At 46.7% G+C, this 17,061-nt stretch overlaps 1 protein-coding gene across 1 annotated transcript in view; it reads right to left on the reverse strand.

Moving 5' to 3' along the window:
* The window catches only part of HNRNPUL2 (heterogeneous nuclear ribonucleoprotein U like 2), a 225,324-nt gene that overhangs the window by 186,136 nt on the left and 22,127 nt on the right, over positions 1 to 17,061 (reverse strand). The window contains exons 3-4 of the mRNA XM_069645200.1: positions 9,462 to 9,532; positions 8,948 to 9,087 (exon numbers count right to left, since the gene is read on the reverse strand). Coding sequence (XP_069501301.1) covers positions 8,948 to 9,087; positions 9,462 to 9,532 — 211 coding nt within the window. The remainder of the gene's footprint in view (positions 1 to 8,947; positions 9,088 to 9,461; positions 9,533 to 17,061) is intronic.

The raw sequence follows: 17,061 nt of genomic DNA on the forward strand, positions 1-17,061 counted from the left end.
AGTGAAAATGCCCCAACGGAAGGAGAAGTGTACTTTGTAGATGGATGAGCATCAATTGACACAGATGAAAAACATGTGGGAATGGCGGTAGTGAGATTAGAAGAAGGTGAGTACGAAGTGCTAGTACAATATCGCCTGCCATCACACTTTTCCGCTCAAGCAGCAGAACTTGTTGCCCTAATTGAAGCATTACGGGCAGCCAAGGGGTGCACTGTCACAATATACACAGATTCAGCATGCATGACTACAACGGTACACGGTGGTCTGGCCCGGTGGGAGCGGAGAGGGTTTTGCAGGGCGGATGGGACCCCAGTACAACATGCCTAACTGCTACAGGAATTAATTGAGGCACTGAAAGAACCTACAATGGTGGCATACGTCAAGTGCCAAGCCCATACGTCCAATACAGATATTGTATCTTTGGGAAACGCGGCAGCGGACGCTGCTGCCAAGGAGGCGTCATATTTTCAAAAGGAAACTACAGGGGAGTACATATTACAGCAACAAGCGAGTGAGGAACTACCAGAAGGGTACAATGCCATGCCCATATCGCAAATACTAGAGTTGCACGAAGGAGCAAGTAATGAAGAAAAAGCATTGTGGGGAAAACGGGGTTGCAGTCAATCGGCAACAGACTTATTGTGGCGCCAAAATAATACAGTTAAAGTGGTGATGCCCATTAAATTGATGGATAGCGTTCCAGCAATTACACTTTCCAGCACACAATGCCAAACGACACATAGCAGCAGAGATACAGGAAGATTGGTTTGTGCCAGGGCTCCAGGAACATATTAAGATTAGCAATGGAGTGTACGACGTGTCAGATATACAATTCTGGAATGACATTACGGACACTCAGGGGGACAATTCCAAAACCTACAGGGCCCTTCCGGGAACTGCATATCGATTACGCAGACATGGGGGAAAGGTGTAATGGGGCACGCTACATGATAGTAGTTGTATGTCAATTTTCGAGGTGGGTTGAGGCTGGTCCATGTGCACGCCCTGATGCTAAATGCGCCGCAAAGTTCCTAGTGAGAGAGGTATTCCCGCACTGGGGAATTTGTGACGTGATTCGCTCAGACAACGGCACTCATTTTGTGAACAAACTGTTCAAGGAAGTTACTGCATTGTTGGGGATTAAACATAAGCTTTGCTCGATTTATCATCCTCAGAGTAATGGTGTGGTCCAGAAGATCAACGGCCTGTTAAAAGGAAGATTGTCTCACTCAAAAAGAACTGGGTGTTTTGTTTGCCCCTTGCACTATTCGAGCTGAGAAACCAGCCAAGTAAGGACCACCACTTGTCGCCGCACGAGATTGTGACGGGGAGACGAATGCACAGCACATTCTCCGCTGCGTAGACACTCAGATGCACACAGAAGCGCCACGATTTTAGGAGATGAGTTTACTGATTATCTGAAAAAACTGACTAGGGCAGCACATGCAATCTCAAGACAACTTTCACCGCCATTTACAGGAGAAGAGGGAAACGCAGCTGTGTCATTTGTGGAACAGGACCCCCAAGGATAATTGATGCCAGGGGATTTTATTTATGTTAGAAGTTTTGCGCGCAGGTGGAATGCCCCAAGATTCCATGGCCCATACGAGGTAGTTTTTTGTACTCCCACAGCAGTCAAGGTTAAAGGGCTAAGGTACTGGATACACTTAACAGACGTACGGATGGCCTACAATAATGTTCAGGAGGAAGTGAATGAGGCACAGACAACAGCAAACGATAACCAATGAAAACGTTGAATGAAAAAGGTGCAGATAAAAAGAAGTGTATAAGGTATATTAATATGCCAACACAGAAATTGAGTAACAGGTACGAGAAAAAGATAGGTGAATAAAATTAATGATTGAAATGAAAAATGGAAAAAGTGATCAAATATGAATGAGAAAATATCTCTCTCGCTCTCTCTCTCTCTCTTTACCCATCCCCTCTCTCTCACACTATAATGGTCTGGTGGGTACAGTACAAAAAGAAAATGTTTACATGTATATACTTAATGCACTTTTATGTTTTAAATAGGAACAACCATGGCAACAAACGGGCAGCCTGCAACGGATAGCAATAGAATATCCAGATGTAGAAATGCTACAGAAAGTTGTAGATATTCGTACGAATGTGGACTGTCTGTATTATTTTTTGTGATACTGTTTGGCATAAGCACTTATTGGTTCATAGCATTCATCTCTGTCGAGATGAATGAGGGAGGCGGGGGGAACAGAACAAATGAAAATATAACTGAAAGGGCAAAAGAAGGTGATTTTTTGGTATGGAATGGATACCAGCTTGTATGGGGGTATAACACGAAACCGCCCAAAACAATCAACCCCTCCAAGAAAAGCAGTGCTGAAATGAATGTTAGCATAACTCCCCTGCCAAATGTCTAACTACAATGCCACAGCCTAAATGACCGCAACCCTTCTGTCATATCGTGGCTTTACAATACCCCCACTACCCCGCCCACACAAGTAACCACCCCTACAGCAGCCAGTATAGTATATCATAGAATAAAAGAAGAGAACAAAAAGATGGCAGAAAAGTTTGCATCGTTATATGATGAATGGAAAGAGGGGGGATGTGGGAAAAGGGGGGTATAGATCACACATCGCCCATGAAGCTGCAAGATACCTTAGAAATAATAGAAGGAAAAGGGAGGTGGGAAGCAGGAAGTATGACGAGTATTATGGTCTGGGTTTAGATCAAATGGAAGATCCAAGACACCCTCACCAGACTAATAAATGGTATGCGGACATGAGCGCAACTGCCAAGCAAACAACAAATGAGAGTTGCTATGTCTGCTCCCTTATCCCCCATGCCTCAGGAACACCCAAGGTGTTGCTACCAAAAGAATTGCCTGTAATAAATGACCAATGTCTCCTTCATCTTACGCTGTGCAGAATTAAGAACACCTTTCAGGCACACGAAATAACTTTTAGCATGCTGCAAAACGAGAAAACATGCTACTACCCGAAAGTGGAAGGTGTAATATGCCTGAAAGAACCATTCTTTATAATAAAGGGGACGTTATTCACAGACAACAAATGGAAAGATGAAGTTACATGCAAAGCTGAGGCGCTGCGAGGAGTGCCACCTGAAAAGCTGCAGCGGATCGAAAGAACGTGTACACCCATCTGGAAGGAGCACATCACAAAGTTAACATGGGTAACTGCCATTGAAAAACCCGTTTAAACTGCAGAAAGAAATAGCCTATGAACTATGCTTCCAAGGGGAAGGAAAGACCGCAATGGGAATAAATAGACTTTAACAGGACTCTCATCATCCCAGACATGAGGAAGGGGACAGCAGCACTCATGGGCACCTACTGGGTGTGTGGCCGCCAGGCATACTTGCATCTCCCACAATCATGGAGCGGCAGTTGCTCACTGGCCACACTACACTCTGCACTAATGGTCATACCAGAGAGCCACATCGGTGGGGGCAGGAGAGGGCAAGATGCCCCACGCGAAAACAAGGCCCAACCAACAGAAGAACCACAAATGTATGTTTTGCCCTCTGGCACCAAGGAAGAAATGCTGTCCCGAAAGACCAAAGACACACAAGACCAGAAGACAGTCAGTTTGCCAACCGGTGGCAATGGGTGATGCAGCCAGAGAGCCATCTGGAAATTGAAGCCTTGGCGAGGGACTTCCCCCGATTCACAGGGCCAAAGTTCACAAACAGCTGCAACATCTTCTGGAAACGAGGCGCGTGGTCCACATAGAACTTCAGCGCTCTAGCCGCATTCAGCGACTGCAAAGTTCTTTCAGCCAGCGACGAAGGCGTCGGAAAAAACACAGTTAACACCAAGGGCTTGTTTAGATGAAAGTCTGACAGTACCTTGGGCATGAAGGAGGGGTGCGTCTGCAGCACTACCCTTGTTTCGTGAAAAGTCAAGTAAGGTGGTTTTACAGGACAGCGCCTGAATCTCTCCCACTCGTCATGCAGAGATGATGGCCACGAGGAACGCTGTTGTCCATGACAAATTCTTAGAGGGTCGATCTTTTGTGCACAGCACCAGACGGCAAACTCTTCCACTTATGTCCGTAGCATTTCAGTGTAGATGAAACCCTGGCCTTGGCAAGCACCTCCTTGCAGCCCCGCCAGGATATCGTATCCCCCAAACTCTAGCGCTGCAGTAGCCAGGCCTCCAAGTTCATCGACCCTGGGTCGTGGCGCAGAATCGCGTCTCCTGGTGGGGGAGGAGGGTGTGGCGGACATCCGTGTACCATATCGGTCTCAGCCTCGCTGGTGCGACAAGGATCATCCTGCACCTGGACTGTGAGTTGATTGACTAGTCGAAGAAGCACCGGAGGGAATGCATATAGGAACAGGCCGTCGCAGGGAAATGAGAATGCGCCCCCCATGCTCCCTGGCTGGGGAAACCTGCTGGTGAACCGCACTTGATCTGGGGATTGCCCCATCATCAGAACAGAAAATCCACTTGGTCGTACCGAAGCTCCCACTCGTGGCAAGAGCGCAGCTCCCTTCTAAGGGAGTCTGCGACGGTGTTCTTCACTCCTGCCACATGAAACGGTATGAGGAACATCCCTTGGGCAACGGCACATTGCCATAGTTCCTGCGCCTCTCTGGAGAGCGATGGGATCTGGTGCCCCCCTGTCCGGATGTAGAACATCGTGGTGGTGTTGTCCGTGAAGACCTGTACCACCTTGCCCTTGAGGGACAGTAGGAAAGACTTGAGGGCCCAAAACACTGCCCGCAGTTCCAGTACATTGATATGCAGCGACTTCTCCGGTAGCCACAGGCCTCTTGCGTGGAGACTTCCGGTGTGCATGCCCCATCCTTCCAGGGAGGTGTCCGTCATGACCGTCTCCTGATGAGGTGGGGTCTGGAAGTCTGCGCCTGCCGACAGATGCGCGCTGTTGGGAAGAATTCTCATAAATGTGCTAATTCCTCTCTACCTTAGAGACCCCCAGCTCTTTTGCTGAACTTTGGGACTTTGTACTTTTAATTCTGTTCGTTTTCTGTCTGTATTTTCTTTGGTTATGGAGTCTAACCAACTCCACAGGCACCATCTTTTACAATTGTGTCACATAGCACCTTGAGTGTAGTGACACAGGGAAGCCTTTCAGGCTTTCCCTAGGTTTAAATACCTTCTCTGGGATAAACTACCGTTTCCCCAGAGTAAGTAAAGTGAAATTGACTTAGTCTTTTAAATTCCTAAACTCAGCACACACCATCATACAATAGAGTGCTGGAGGGGTTACTTCGTATCCCCCTGTGTCTAGATACTCATGTAGCAGTCAAATGCTACCCTTTCCTCTAAGAATGGCTGGTGGCAGTGGTATGACAACAAACTACCATGATTAGTCAGCGACTGGGAACTATTCGTAGCCCCGGTAACGTTAAATCGCAGGAGCCATGTTTTTCAAGATGGAGCTGAAGCTTCTTTTGTTAAAAAAGGTCCTGTTCTTTTTTCACCATTTCTTTGTGGAAAGATCCTTCTAGAGTTTTTCTCTGCGCGGCAAGCCAAGTTTGGTCTTTGTTAATTCGCCTTTGGCTAGCTTCTGGAGTGAAACCCCGCCTCTGGCTCCAGAGTGTCTGGGGTAGGCAGAAGTGTGGGAGGTGCCTGAAACTCCCTGTGCTTGGTCTCCTAGGAGACCCAAATGCACTCTGTGGTGATTGGCTGGCTGACTGTCCGGCAAGGACAGCCACCCTGCGGAGTGAGTGGCAGCTAGGCTAGAATGAATGGGAGATAACTGAATAAAAAGGAGAGTCTCTTGGCTTGTGAGGCAGAGTCGACCACTGGAACAAAGGAACCGGAGAAGAGCTTGAAGAGGGCAGCTGCTGCAACTCATGGACCGTTGGTTTGTCTGGTGAAGCCCTGCTGCAGGTCTGAATAGCCAAGTTTGCATCGACAGAAGCCCTGCAAGGACGACTTCTCCCTTTACGTTGGTAGGACCAATCAACTCCCAAGTATGCCACCTGGACACCCATCTCAGAGCTGGTTGCATTTCCTCAGAGTGCTGTTACTTGTAAGCTGGCCTAAAGCGTTTGGAAGATCCTCCGGACTCCCACGACATCGGACCCACCAAGCCTGACCCCCCTCAGCGGAGTGTGGGACCTCAGAAGCAAGGACAGTCCACCTTGACAGCCAGGACCAGTGTTGTTACCAGTGCGGTAGCTGAAACGCGAAACAGCCACTGAAATTTAAGTTTGCCAGTTGCAAGCTTTTGACCAGTGCAGGAGTCCTCCGACGTCCTCCATCTTGTCCCCACGACTGAGGCTCAGGAACAGCAAGATCTGCCAGGAACAGAAGTCATCAGCTGCATCTTTTTCTTCATTGTAAGATACTGTAAAACAAGACAGAGAACTTACCTCTCACAGTAAAAGTGCTTGAAACTTTTGCAACTCACAGGCCTAATCAGCTTGTGACCAACACATGATTCTTCTTGGAAGTAGTTTGTAAAAAGAACTTATGCAGAGACTTTTCCGTTTACTTACCAGAACTGCTTTATCCTATCCAAGGCTTTAGCCCATTGACTTTGGCCAAGCCTATTGAATTGACTCTTCTGGTGAACTCCAAATATTTGCACTAAGAATAATTGTAACCTTTTATGTTCTGATAACCTTTGCCTTTTAATCCTCTTGAAAAGCATTCTGAATGCCAACAGTAATAGATTAATGCCCCCAGCACCCTTGTTACTAAAGTTACCTGTAGGTGTAGGTTGCGTCTGTGGGCCATCCCAAAAGGGTCTGGTCTGATCCAGAAACTTAGAGTGTACGGTATTGAAGTATATTTGTTTGTTACTATACAACTGCCTCCTTCTATTGAATGGTCTTATAACTGACTGATAAATTAATAAGTATTGATCCAAGAAACCTTGAGTGTAAGAGTTTATTTAAACACCTGTGATTGTAGACCTCTGAAACATCATTACTGCTCACAATTCCCCTCTTGAGATAAGCATGGCTGCTCAACACGATACCAAAACTGTGTAGTACAGACTTATACCAAAAGTTGGTTTGCTTACACCTGTAGTCATAGTTGCGTGTAGTGTTCCCAGAGGGTACTGCATAGAAACTTTAACAGTCATGCCCGGTAATCAGGGTGTTTTGACAAGAAATTGCAAGTAGGGCAGTTAAGGGTGGGATTGCCATGCATGATTAGCCGCCTTCAGTGTGTTCGTTAGGAATGTTCCCATGTAGACGCGCTGAGGCACACTTCACTAGAATGAAAGTGTATGTGCCCTAGCCAAGCGTAGGATTCTGTGAGAGTGAAGTCCGCTGGGGGTCCCCGAATAGAGGCGTGGTGGGGATACTTGAGGAAATGGGTGGAATGGGACGAAGGTATGGCACTTAGCAGTGTGTAGGGGTCAGGGGGAAGTCAATTATATCAAGGTCTGAAACGCATTAACTCAGGCGATGTTCACCCCCTCGGATGACATGCCTCTGAGGTCTGCATGACGGCCTTGTATTGTGAGCACTGGGACATGATACGATGCTGGGTTGTGGCATGGGGTGGGCACCAAAGGGAAAGTGTGTGGCATGGCAGAGGACGGGACAGGCAAGCGCATGCATGGGTTTTAGTTGAATTTGTTAACAGGTTGAGGTCCTCTGACCAGGTTCTACTATGTACATGCGTGTTCACATAAAGGGTGACGGACTTTGTTGGCCACATCCAGTAAGAACAGATGCAATATAAATCTGATGGAACATTTATGAGTTGGGAAATGATACCATTTCTGATGTAACAACGCATGACAATTTACTATAAAGGTCCTTTTTTCCCCTTTATTGATGAGAAAATAAAGAACACTGTTTTAAAAAGAATTTAGAGAGCTTATATAGGAAGGGAAAAAAAATATCCTACCCATACTACCTCTGCACCTATTCACATGCCAGCTCGACATGGGTAGCTAACATACTTGGCCACCCCCAAGCTACCTCGTATTTTCTAAAATGAAAAAACCCATTCTAAACTTTCATCTGATGAATTGCCCATACCTTTGACCTCGGTCGCCTGAGGGCGTTCACCTATAGCGCTTTGAGGCCATACCAATGGGAATAGGTGCATCACAAACATCACATTACCAGTAGAAAATTCCAGACATTAAAAGTCAATTTTTAGCCAAGTACCTAAAAAGTGACTTTAGTGGAGTTTAAAGGTTGTAGAAAAGTTGTAAATCCTTTAGTGAAGGCCCAGACGAGGGAGCACATTTGAGAAGATGGGGTGGGGTGCACAGTGGTTGGAGGGGCAAATGCACCAATGGGAATACCACATGAAAAACAGAATGGCTAAAATGGAGAGCATATACAAATAAAAAAACCTGCTCACATAAAATGAGGAAACTGCTGGAAAATATTTGGACTATCTTTCCATACAAGAAACCCTCAGTATAACTCACAGGATGTTAAATGTGAAAACATTTTGCAATTTTTAATATGAAAAATGAACCTTTAAACCATTTCAGACAGCTCAAAATAATTACATTAAAAAAAAACACAGTAACTAAATCTCCACTATGACAATCCTTTCTGAAGTTAATGTGGGTTTAATGAAAGGCACAAAGAAATAAAATCTCCAGTAGCAGTTAAGATTTCCTTACAAGACTCAAAATACATTTTGCAAACAATTGTACACTTTCACAGCCTCTATCACAGAAGCTAAGCTGATTTAATTATTGGGTTCACCGTTAGATTGGCTCACAACCCGAATCCCCATACCATAGCAATGCCTATGCTCTCGCAGACTACACTCCCCTGTAGCACAGAAATGACTTGACTCTGAGCCGGATCTCCCTACACAAGAACAAAGAATGCACAACCAGAGCATGTGTTTCCCTGTACCACAGCAGATAATTGCCTAACAGGCAAAGAATGTCAGTTTCAGCAGTGCCAGGATCAGATTACACACAAAGAAAACCAATCTCGAGAACAAAACTTCTGAACCACTCCCCAGGAACCCAAATCTTACCTTTGCTTCAAAGCAGACTCTGCCCTTGGACACACCGTAAGTACACCTTGCGCCACACCAGAGCGCAGGGAAACGATCCGAGAACAGAGGCTTGCCACCATAGCGATCTTTGCTTACTTTAAATTGAAGATCACTGTTATCTGCGAAGAGAAAGAAAATACAAAGGAGAAAAATATAAATATTTAATACCAGAGTCTCTCTCCACCTTAGAGTGCCTGTTGCCTGGATGGCAGGGGAAATGCCCTTGACAGAAGGGTGATCTTCTCCCCCTGCAAACAATTCCCAACTAGCAGGCATTCAAAAAAAGACCTTACGTAGCGAGTCTGCAACCACTGCCATATTTACAACTTTTCTCTAAACTTCAAGGTCATAGGTTTCACATGTAGCGGTTGAACATCTGTTTTGCCACGAACCAGATCCACTAGTACTCTGCTTGGGTTTGTGGCTTTTCCTGCTACATGAAAATTGACAGCTCATCAGTGTCCAATGATGCAGCTAAAACAAACATACGTACATGTGTCAAGGCACACTTGGCTCTCATCCATGGCATCCTCATCCTCTTCCTCTGGCGCAGGAGATCTTGACCTGTGGGGGGAGGATAGGTAGCACAATGTATCATTAGCTTCTTCAAACCCCGGCTGCATTAGATAGCAGCAGGCAGTCTAGAGTATATCAATGACCCTAAAGAGCATTGATCTACCTTTGAGACAATACACACAAACTCTTACTTCTCTGGTTCAACTTCGGCATACCCACACTGATCCACAATGGAAACTTATTTAGTAAATACCACAATCTGTACATTTTGAATTTAGGAGACATCTGCTTCACATCCGTCATCTATGCTCACATTACCTGGGTGGCAAATCACAAGATATGGAGGTGATGGCACCAGTCAAGACTGAATCAGAGGGGCTTCAGTTTATCAGGAACTGGCAGCAAAAGGGTTTGGGTGAATGAGAGAAGATTGGATATGGGTATTGTAGGGAGGGTGGGCAAAGATGGGCACAGTCAGGGGGAGGGGAGAGGGAAAGGACAAACAAAAGTAGCACTGTTGTTGCATAGTATAGAATTATAAGCTTCGTAAAAACAATCAGAAAATGTGCCATCATGTTCATTCCTGCTGTAGGAAATTACAGGAACCATTAAAGGAGTGAAGAAAACACACATGGTAGAAGCTTATCTTTAAAGAAAAACAGTCTCACCAAGTGTTATTGGATCACAGGCACAGTTAACTGTTTGTGAAAGGTATGGCCTATGGTAGTAAATGTCTTTTAAATAATCATGTTTTTAAGGGGGACAGATGGGTAGAACGGTAAAGCACTGCACACAGGGAAAGTGCGCGATCTGCAAGGACCGTCAAATGATCTGGAACCTGATGGTTGGCTCAAGTCAGGGTAGCTAGTGGCCTTTAAACTGTGGTGCACTGTACACTTTCAAAAAAGGACTTTGTGCTTTCATAATGAGAAATACAAGAAGTTTGGCATTTAGTGAGTCCGTTTGGTGCGTGGCAAGCATGAAAGGTTTGTAGACAACTGGTGGAGCAAAGACTTAAGTGGGGCTCAGGGAATCTCAGTTCAGTGGCATCAGGGAGCAGATGTAAATGGATCTTCAAGTGGAAGGTGTAATATTTTCATATTGGCGATAAATCTTCCTGATCCGTTTCAACCCCAAAACGTTTCGCTTGGACTTTGCGATTATTTTCCCTGGTCCTTAGGTGAACAGGAATCCCCACCCCCCCGCCCCCCACTCAACTAGTTGTTTACTCTTTATGGGTGCTTTTTATGTCTCTCCATAGTGTATGATTGGAGTTATAGTTTCCTATAACTTTCTATAACTTTAGGGCTTTGGCTGGGTTGCCCCTTTGGGTTTAGCCGTTAATTTCTCTTTAATGTACTTGGGTGAACTACTGTTCCCAAGGGGTAAAGAAGGATTTTCATGCCCGTTACATTTTAAATAGTGAGCCAGCACATCCCACCTTATGTGGATTGCTGAGGGGGGGGGGGGGGGGGGGGGAAGAGTGGGGTGCACTGGTGCGCTGTTGCGCGGCATCAAAAATGGCTGCGGCCTGCAAGCGTTCCATCGGAGGCTCGGGAACTTTGTCCCACAGAGAAGCAACAACGACCGTAGGCTACGCTCTATTGAGATTTTATTCACAGTGAGATCCGACTGCATCCTGCGCTGTAATTGACTTGGGGCCTGTGGCAGCCGCGTGGAGCTGGAGCTCCCCCTCCCCTCCACCTTGCGGAGCTCTGGTGGCGCTGGATCCTTGGCTGCCGCCTGCTGACCAGACTATTCTCACTGTGACCAGGGCTGGTGCTGGTGTCCCCGCCCCCACTGGGAACCAGCGTGTGGCGGTGCTGGGGGATGCAGGCTAGCCCTCGGCACGAAGACGTAGTGGCTGAGCCCTTCATGGTCCCTGGGGTCGGGTCGACTCCCTGTACCTCGCTGGCCTAGAGTTGCTGCTTGATCTGCGAGCGGTCTGGGCTGGTTGGTGTGCGCCCGAGATGTGGCGTTGTGGAGGCGAGGCCGTGGAGGAGGAGAGTCGGGTGCCCCCCCTCCTTCCTGGCATATTACATAAGGTGGGGGTTGCCGCGGGCCCGGACCCGGCCTATCTGCAGTTGGACAGTGTGGGGTCCTGTGGGCTCCTCTCCCTCCTGGTCAAAGACACGCACAGCCGATGCCGCAGGAGACGGTGGCGGTTTCGGCTTGGTTGGCTCCGTGGAATGGTGGGCTGAGCTTGGTGGGCTATCACCCCTACACCTCTCTCCTGGTGCGGGTTGTTGGGGGCCCATCCTATACCAGCAGTGGGTTCTGCTGAGGCTGCACATTCTGTCTCCTGGGCTGTTCTAGCTGTAGTGACTGTCAGCGGCTCCTTGCTGGGGCTGTGATGAGCCAATATCCCAACTGCAGAACTGATCGGCGCAGGTCGTTTATACATCGGGTGGCACTTTTCTTTCTTTTTTTTTAACTAAGTGTGTGCACCGGGCGAAACCTAAGTTTGTTGGGGCCTTGCAGAGGGGGCTGGAGGTTAGTTGCATCTCCCCCTGGGCCCAATAGTCCTGCAGTAGGTGCGAGACCTGATCCTTTTGAAATGCATTTGGTCCCCTTCCTTCCTGTGCCCATGCGTGGGTGAATTGTGCGCAGGCTTGGGTTGACTCCATTTCGCTTGGAATGGGCAACCAGAAACGACCGTCCAAGATGGAACAATATGCCAGAACAGATCGGGCCTTGTCCAGTCAGGATGGGGAGCACAGCGATTCCTTATTGACATTTCTGCCTTCCTGCTGGCCCTAAAAGGCAGTACGGACAGTCTTGGGCCCAAAATAGATGCTTTAACCTGTAAGGTAGATGTGGCGGCAGTGCAAATCGAGAAATTGTGTGGGAGGATGTCGGTGGCGGAGCAGATAGGGGAAGGTGAAAACAAGATTGCCGTTCAACGAGAGGTAGCATCCCTGCAACAGACAGTCAAGAAAGTTACTGCTAAAAATGATGATCTTGAAGGGAGGTCTAGGAGAAATAATATTCGGATTACAGGGGTGGCCGAGAGCACACATTCATAATATGGAACTTTTTGCTGAACAGCTCCTTAAAGAAGTCCTGGACAAGCCACTAGTACGTTTATGGTTGAACAAGCCCACCGCTCGCTGGCGGTCAGGGCCCCCCTGGGGCTCTGGAAAGAGCAATCATTGCCCGAATTTTCAATTATAGGGATCGTGATACTCTGCTGCGAGTGGCGAGAGAGAAGAAGAATTTGCAATGGGGTTCCGCGACAATTCGATTACTCCCTGATTTCAGCCAGCAGGTGCAGGACCAGAGGAAAACTTTTGTAAATGTTAAGGGCATTCTGAGGAAAAGGGGGATTCGATAGTCGATGATATATCCAGCAAAGCTTAGAGTGGTGCAGGATGGAAAGGTCTCTTTTTTTAACCACTCCTGAATACAATCTTGCCTAACACCATCCAAAACTTTGGGTGCATTCAGGTTAGTCTCCTTGGTTACCTGAATGCACCCAGTCCCGATTGGCTGGCTGGCTGGCCTTGCAGTTGTGAGAGTGACAGCTAGGCTGTGCATGAATGGGAGAAACCTGCTGAAAAAGGCGAGGCTAATTGAAATGAAGACCGAGTCGAACACTGGGAAGAACAACCCAAAGAAACCGTGAACGAAGCTTGTTGCATCCTCCTGGACCGTTGAACTGCCCAGTGAAACCATGCTGCTGTGCTGAAACTCCTTTTACTGATCGACAAGAGAAGCTCCGGACGGAACAACTTCTTCCCTTTGGTGAGTGGGACCAACTAACCCTGTGACGAACTTTGCTGGAAGACCTTCCCCCAACTGGCCGTACTTCTTTGCTGCTGCTGGAACCGAGTGCCAGGGGTCGAGAAATCCATAGTTGAGTGCAACGTCTGTAAGCTGGCCAAAAGCTCCAGGAGTCTCCCAAGGAACCCCCCCCCCCCCGAAGCAGGACGACCCAAGCTCCAGTCACCTCACCAGAGTGCTGGAAGCCCAACCGGTGTCCAAGATCTGCGGTTGTGTTATTTACTGAGCGCTGAAACCACAAAGTGCGACTGACCCAAAGAACACCTGTAGCTGCCGCCGACCTTTGAATTGCTATGCAGGAGTCCTCCAGACGTCCTGCCTCTTGTCCCCACCACTGAGGCCCTGGAACCCAGGATCTGCATCACTGCAACCATCCTCTTCGTCCAACCAAAAGGTACTGTTCTGATTTTGGGGTACTTACCTCATTGTCTGTATATTGCTCTCCTCAGTGGAGACTTGCAGTAGCTGCTTTTCTAGAGTTGATTGTAGCTCTAACTTTCACAAGTGTAACATATTGTGGCCCAACAGTGATTTTCTTCAACAAACGCTCCCTTTGTGCAATACTTTTTTGCCATCTAAGAAGTGCCTCAGCTCCATAGAATTTGCTGCAATTTACTGACTGTCCCGGCTCCTTGCAGGCTCTTCTAATCCATTGACTTTGATTCTTACTGTCCCTCATAGGGGATACATTGGTTTTTGGCTAATATTGCTGGGAAAGGTTATCTAGACTTCATTGGAAGTGCTCACATGCTCCGAGAACCTGTCAAACCTTTTCCTTCCTTCATCCTTGCCTTTCTGCGAACCTCAGAATTGACCAAGTACAAAAGTGATATATAAATGCCAATACTGTCCTAGTGAGTGAAACCAGCTCAGGGTGTAGGAAGTGTGTTTGAAGCATCTCTAAAGATCATCTACTTGCGTGACTTGATTCTGAAAAAGTATTTTGAAGTGCATTTGTATTGTTACACATTGCCCTTTCTAAAGAATGCTTATTTAAAAACGGATTGTTATATAATGGTTTTACTAGAAAAACTCAGGTGTCAGTGTAATTTGGATACTTTTATTTGTAAATTGCAATGCTACAGCTCACATTTACCCCTCTTGAGAGAAGTATGGCTGCTCAGTCACACCAACTTGAGTAGTAGACCTAGACCAATAGGTGGGGTTACCTAATACCAAGAGGACAAGGGTGGTGTAGTCTCCCACAGAGTTGCTACATCAATTTTTGCCTAACACCTGCCACAAAGCCAACCTGCTCCCTTTTAATCTGCACACCTACATATAGCTGAGTTAGCCGTTTATTATACAATAGTCTACATACTAAGCACATAATATAAAGCGTTCAATTGTACTCTATATGCATACTGACCTTATACCTGGGTTGCTTACAATAACTCTGAATATTAGCATGTAACTAGGCTATGCATCCCAGTTGTCTGCAGAGCCAGTACAGTGTATTATGCGGCAGTCCATGGCAGTCCAGCTAATTGCCTGCCCAGCAGATAGCTGAACTGCTTCAATATACTCTATCCAACACATAACTGGGTTGTTCTACTATAAATGACTCCGCTTAACTAGCATAGCTGTGCCATTTATCATATGGTCTGCATACAGAGGACACACCTGTGTCATCTATACTACCGTTTATATACGAAGCACATAGCTGGACAGTACCACTAGAATGTGTCCGCTCATCTAGCCCATAGCCAGGCTACTGTACACACATACCTAGCACATAACTCAATCCTACCTGCCCATATACTTACCACATAGCTGGGCCACTTATAACTGTAAGCAAACCTTGCACAAAACTGGGCTACCATACCATCACTGTGCATACCTAGCTCATTCATGTGTGTTCCATATTAACCGATGGCCTACCCAAGCACGGAGCTGGGGTACATTTATAACCATCTACTAACCTAGCACACAGCCAGGCTATTTCACCTTGCCAAGATAGAACAGTGTGCACATGCTTTAACGAAGAACTACATAAATTGCACATATCGGGGCCTCAGTTTTCAAACTGGATTGCTATACACTGGCCTGGTTGTCATATGTATAGGAAGCCAGCCTAGTTTAGTAACTAGGGATGTAACGGTATAACGTTATAGATACCGTGAACAGATTAATTGAACTATAATAACCGTCACGTTGTTTATACCGGTTTACCGTTTTAGGGCCTTCAGCTATTAAGGGAGCTTTTCAATCTGATTTGGAAAGGCTGCAGTAAGCAAGTGCTATGCATTCTGGATCTTGCACTGTGGGATGTTGCGTTTGACAGACAAGAGCATAGGGAAAGTGAGGCCACATTAGTAAATACAGCTTTGCTGCTGTAACTGCTCTTTCTCTGATCAGTAGACTCGGGTTAAAGACCAGCTGATTTGTAGTTTTCCCACCAATTTGAAAGATGGGGAACTACACATCCCAGATTTCAATGGGGGGAATGAATGGGATGCCCTTCTGATGCATGTCCACAAATAACGTTAGCTCTGTAGACTGTATCAACCCTGGGCCTAGTGCTTTGTGATAATATACAAACTGCACCCCCCACTGTCCTCGGTGTAGATTTACACATTGTCACTACAGTTGTTTCTTCGCTTGATCCTTCACCTGTCTTCTGCATATGGCACTGGACTCAAGCAGGCAGGACAGATTCTACGTTCAATTTGAAGTATCAGAGCAATGGGGGTGAGATATTTCTCAGGGCTAGCCTCGGTTTGTGACATCACCCATGAAAGCATTCCTCTGTCTCAACTCACATGCCAAGGGTCCTAATGCGCTCAGACCTGGGGAAAATGGTAATGAGGCAGTGGTGATCCGAGTCATTTGTGCCGATATGCATTTTAACTGTCATTTTCAAAAAAATGTTTGTGCCACCATCTTTAAGAAGGTAAATGAACATGTATTGCAAGAATCAAGAAAGAAATCAACAGTGCCCACTGATCGCTGTACATGGTCGTTGGTGACTCCAACATCAGACCTTTATAATACACTAGGCAGATTGTAAACAAGCTTTAGTGATTTGATCAATATGCAACCTTTTGGTAAGTGTGCGTTGGCTATGGCAGTTTGACAAAAGAAACACAATGACATGGGCTTTCAAACCTCACGAGTGACTTTTCTCCCTTTAAATGGGATAAAGCGTTATCAAAACAAACTTTTATGACATTGCAGCGAGGGGTCATGATGCCCATGCCATGTGGTACCAAAAGAATGCAGGTCGAGGCCGATTTTCAAAGCGATGACCTATGACTGAGCAGCAAGCTCATTGCTCAAAATGTGCATTTTAACACTTCCACTAGTCACTCTCAAGGCGATCAACGAGCGAGTGCCATGAAAGACCAAATCTGCAGCTGCCTTAGATTCCTGGAGGATCAGCTAAAAATGTGCAGAGACAAATTTCAAAATGCTGACAATTTATGACCTTTAAGAAAATATTTGTTAAGATTAGTTAACTCCACCTGCTATACCGCGATAACCATGATATACCGTCATTTAGGGAGAGGGGGGGGAAGATTTAGGTATGCACAACTTCGCCACTGGGTGAGCCACCCAATTACTAAACAGAGGGGCACTATGGGCCAGGTAAGTACCACGGTAACTCACCACCCAAACTCCCGATTCTCCTTGGGACTTGGCAGGTCTTCAGAAGAGGGTCCACGGTCACGTCTCCCACCATCAGCTCCGGTCCTCCGTGACCGGGGGTTACAATGGTGGTGCAAGTTCTTCAGGATGGAGACTGTAGAAAAACTCGAAGGACCCGCCTCGGAGGACTGGATGCAGAGAAGCCT

The sequence above is a fragment of the Ambystoma mexicanum genome, chromosome 2p (genome assembly GCF_040938575.1).
Source record: "Ambystoma mexicanum isolate Mex_15411 chromosome 2p, UKY_AmexF1_1, whole genome shotgun sequence".
NCBI classification, from domain to species: Eukaryota; Metazoa; Chordata; class Amphibia; order Caudata; family Ambystomatidae; genus Ambystoma; species Ambystoma mexicanum.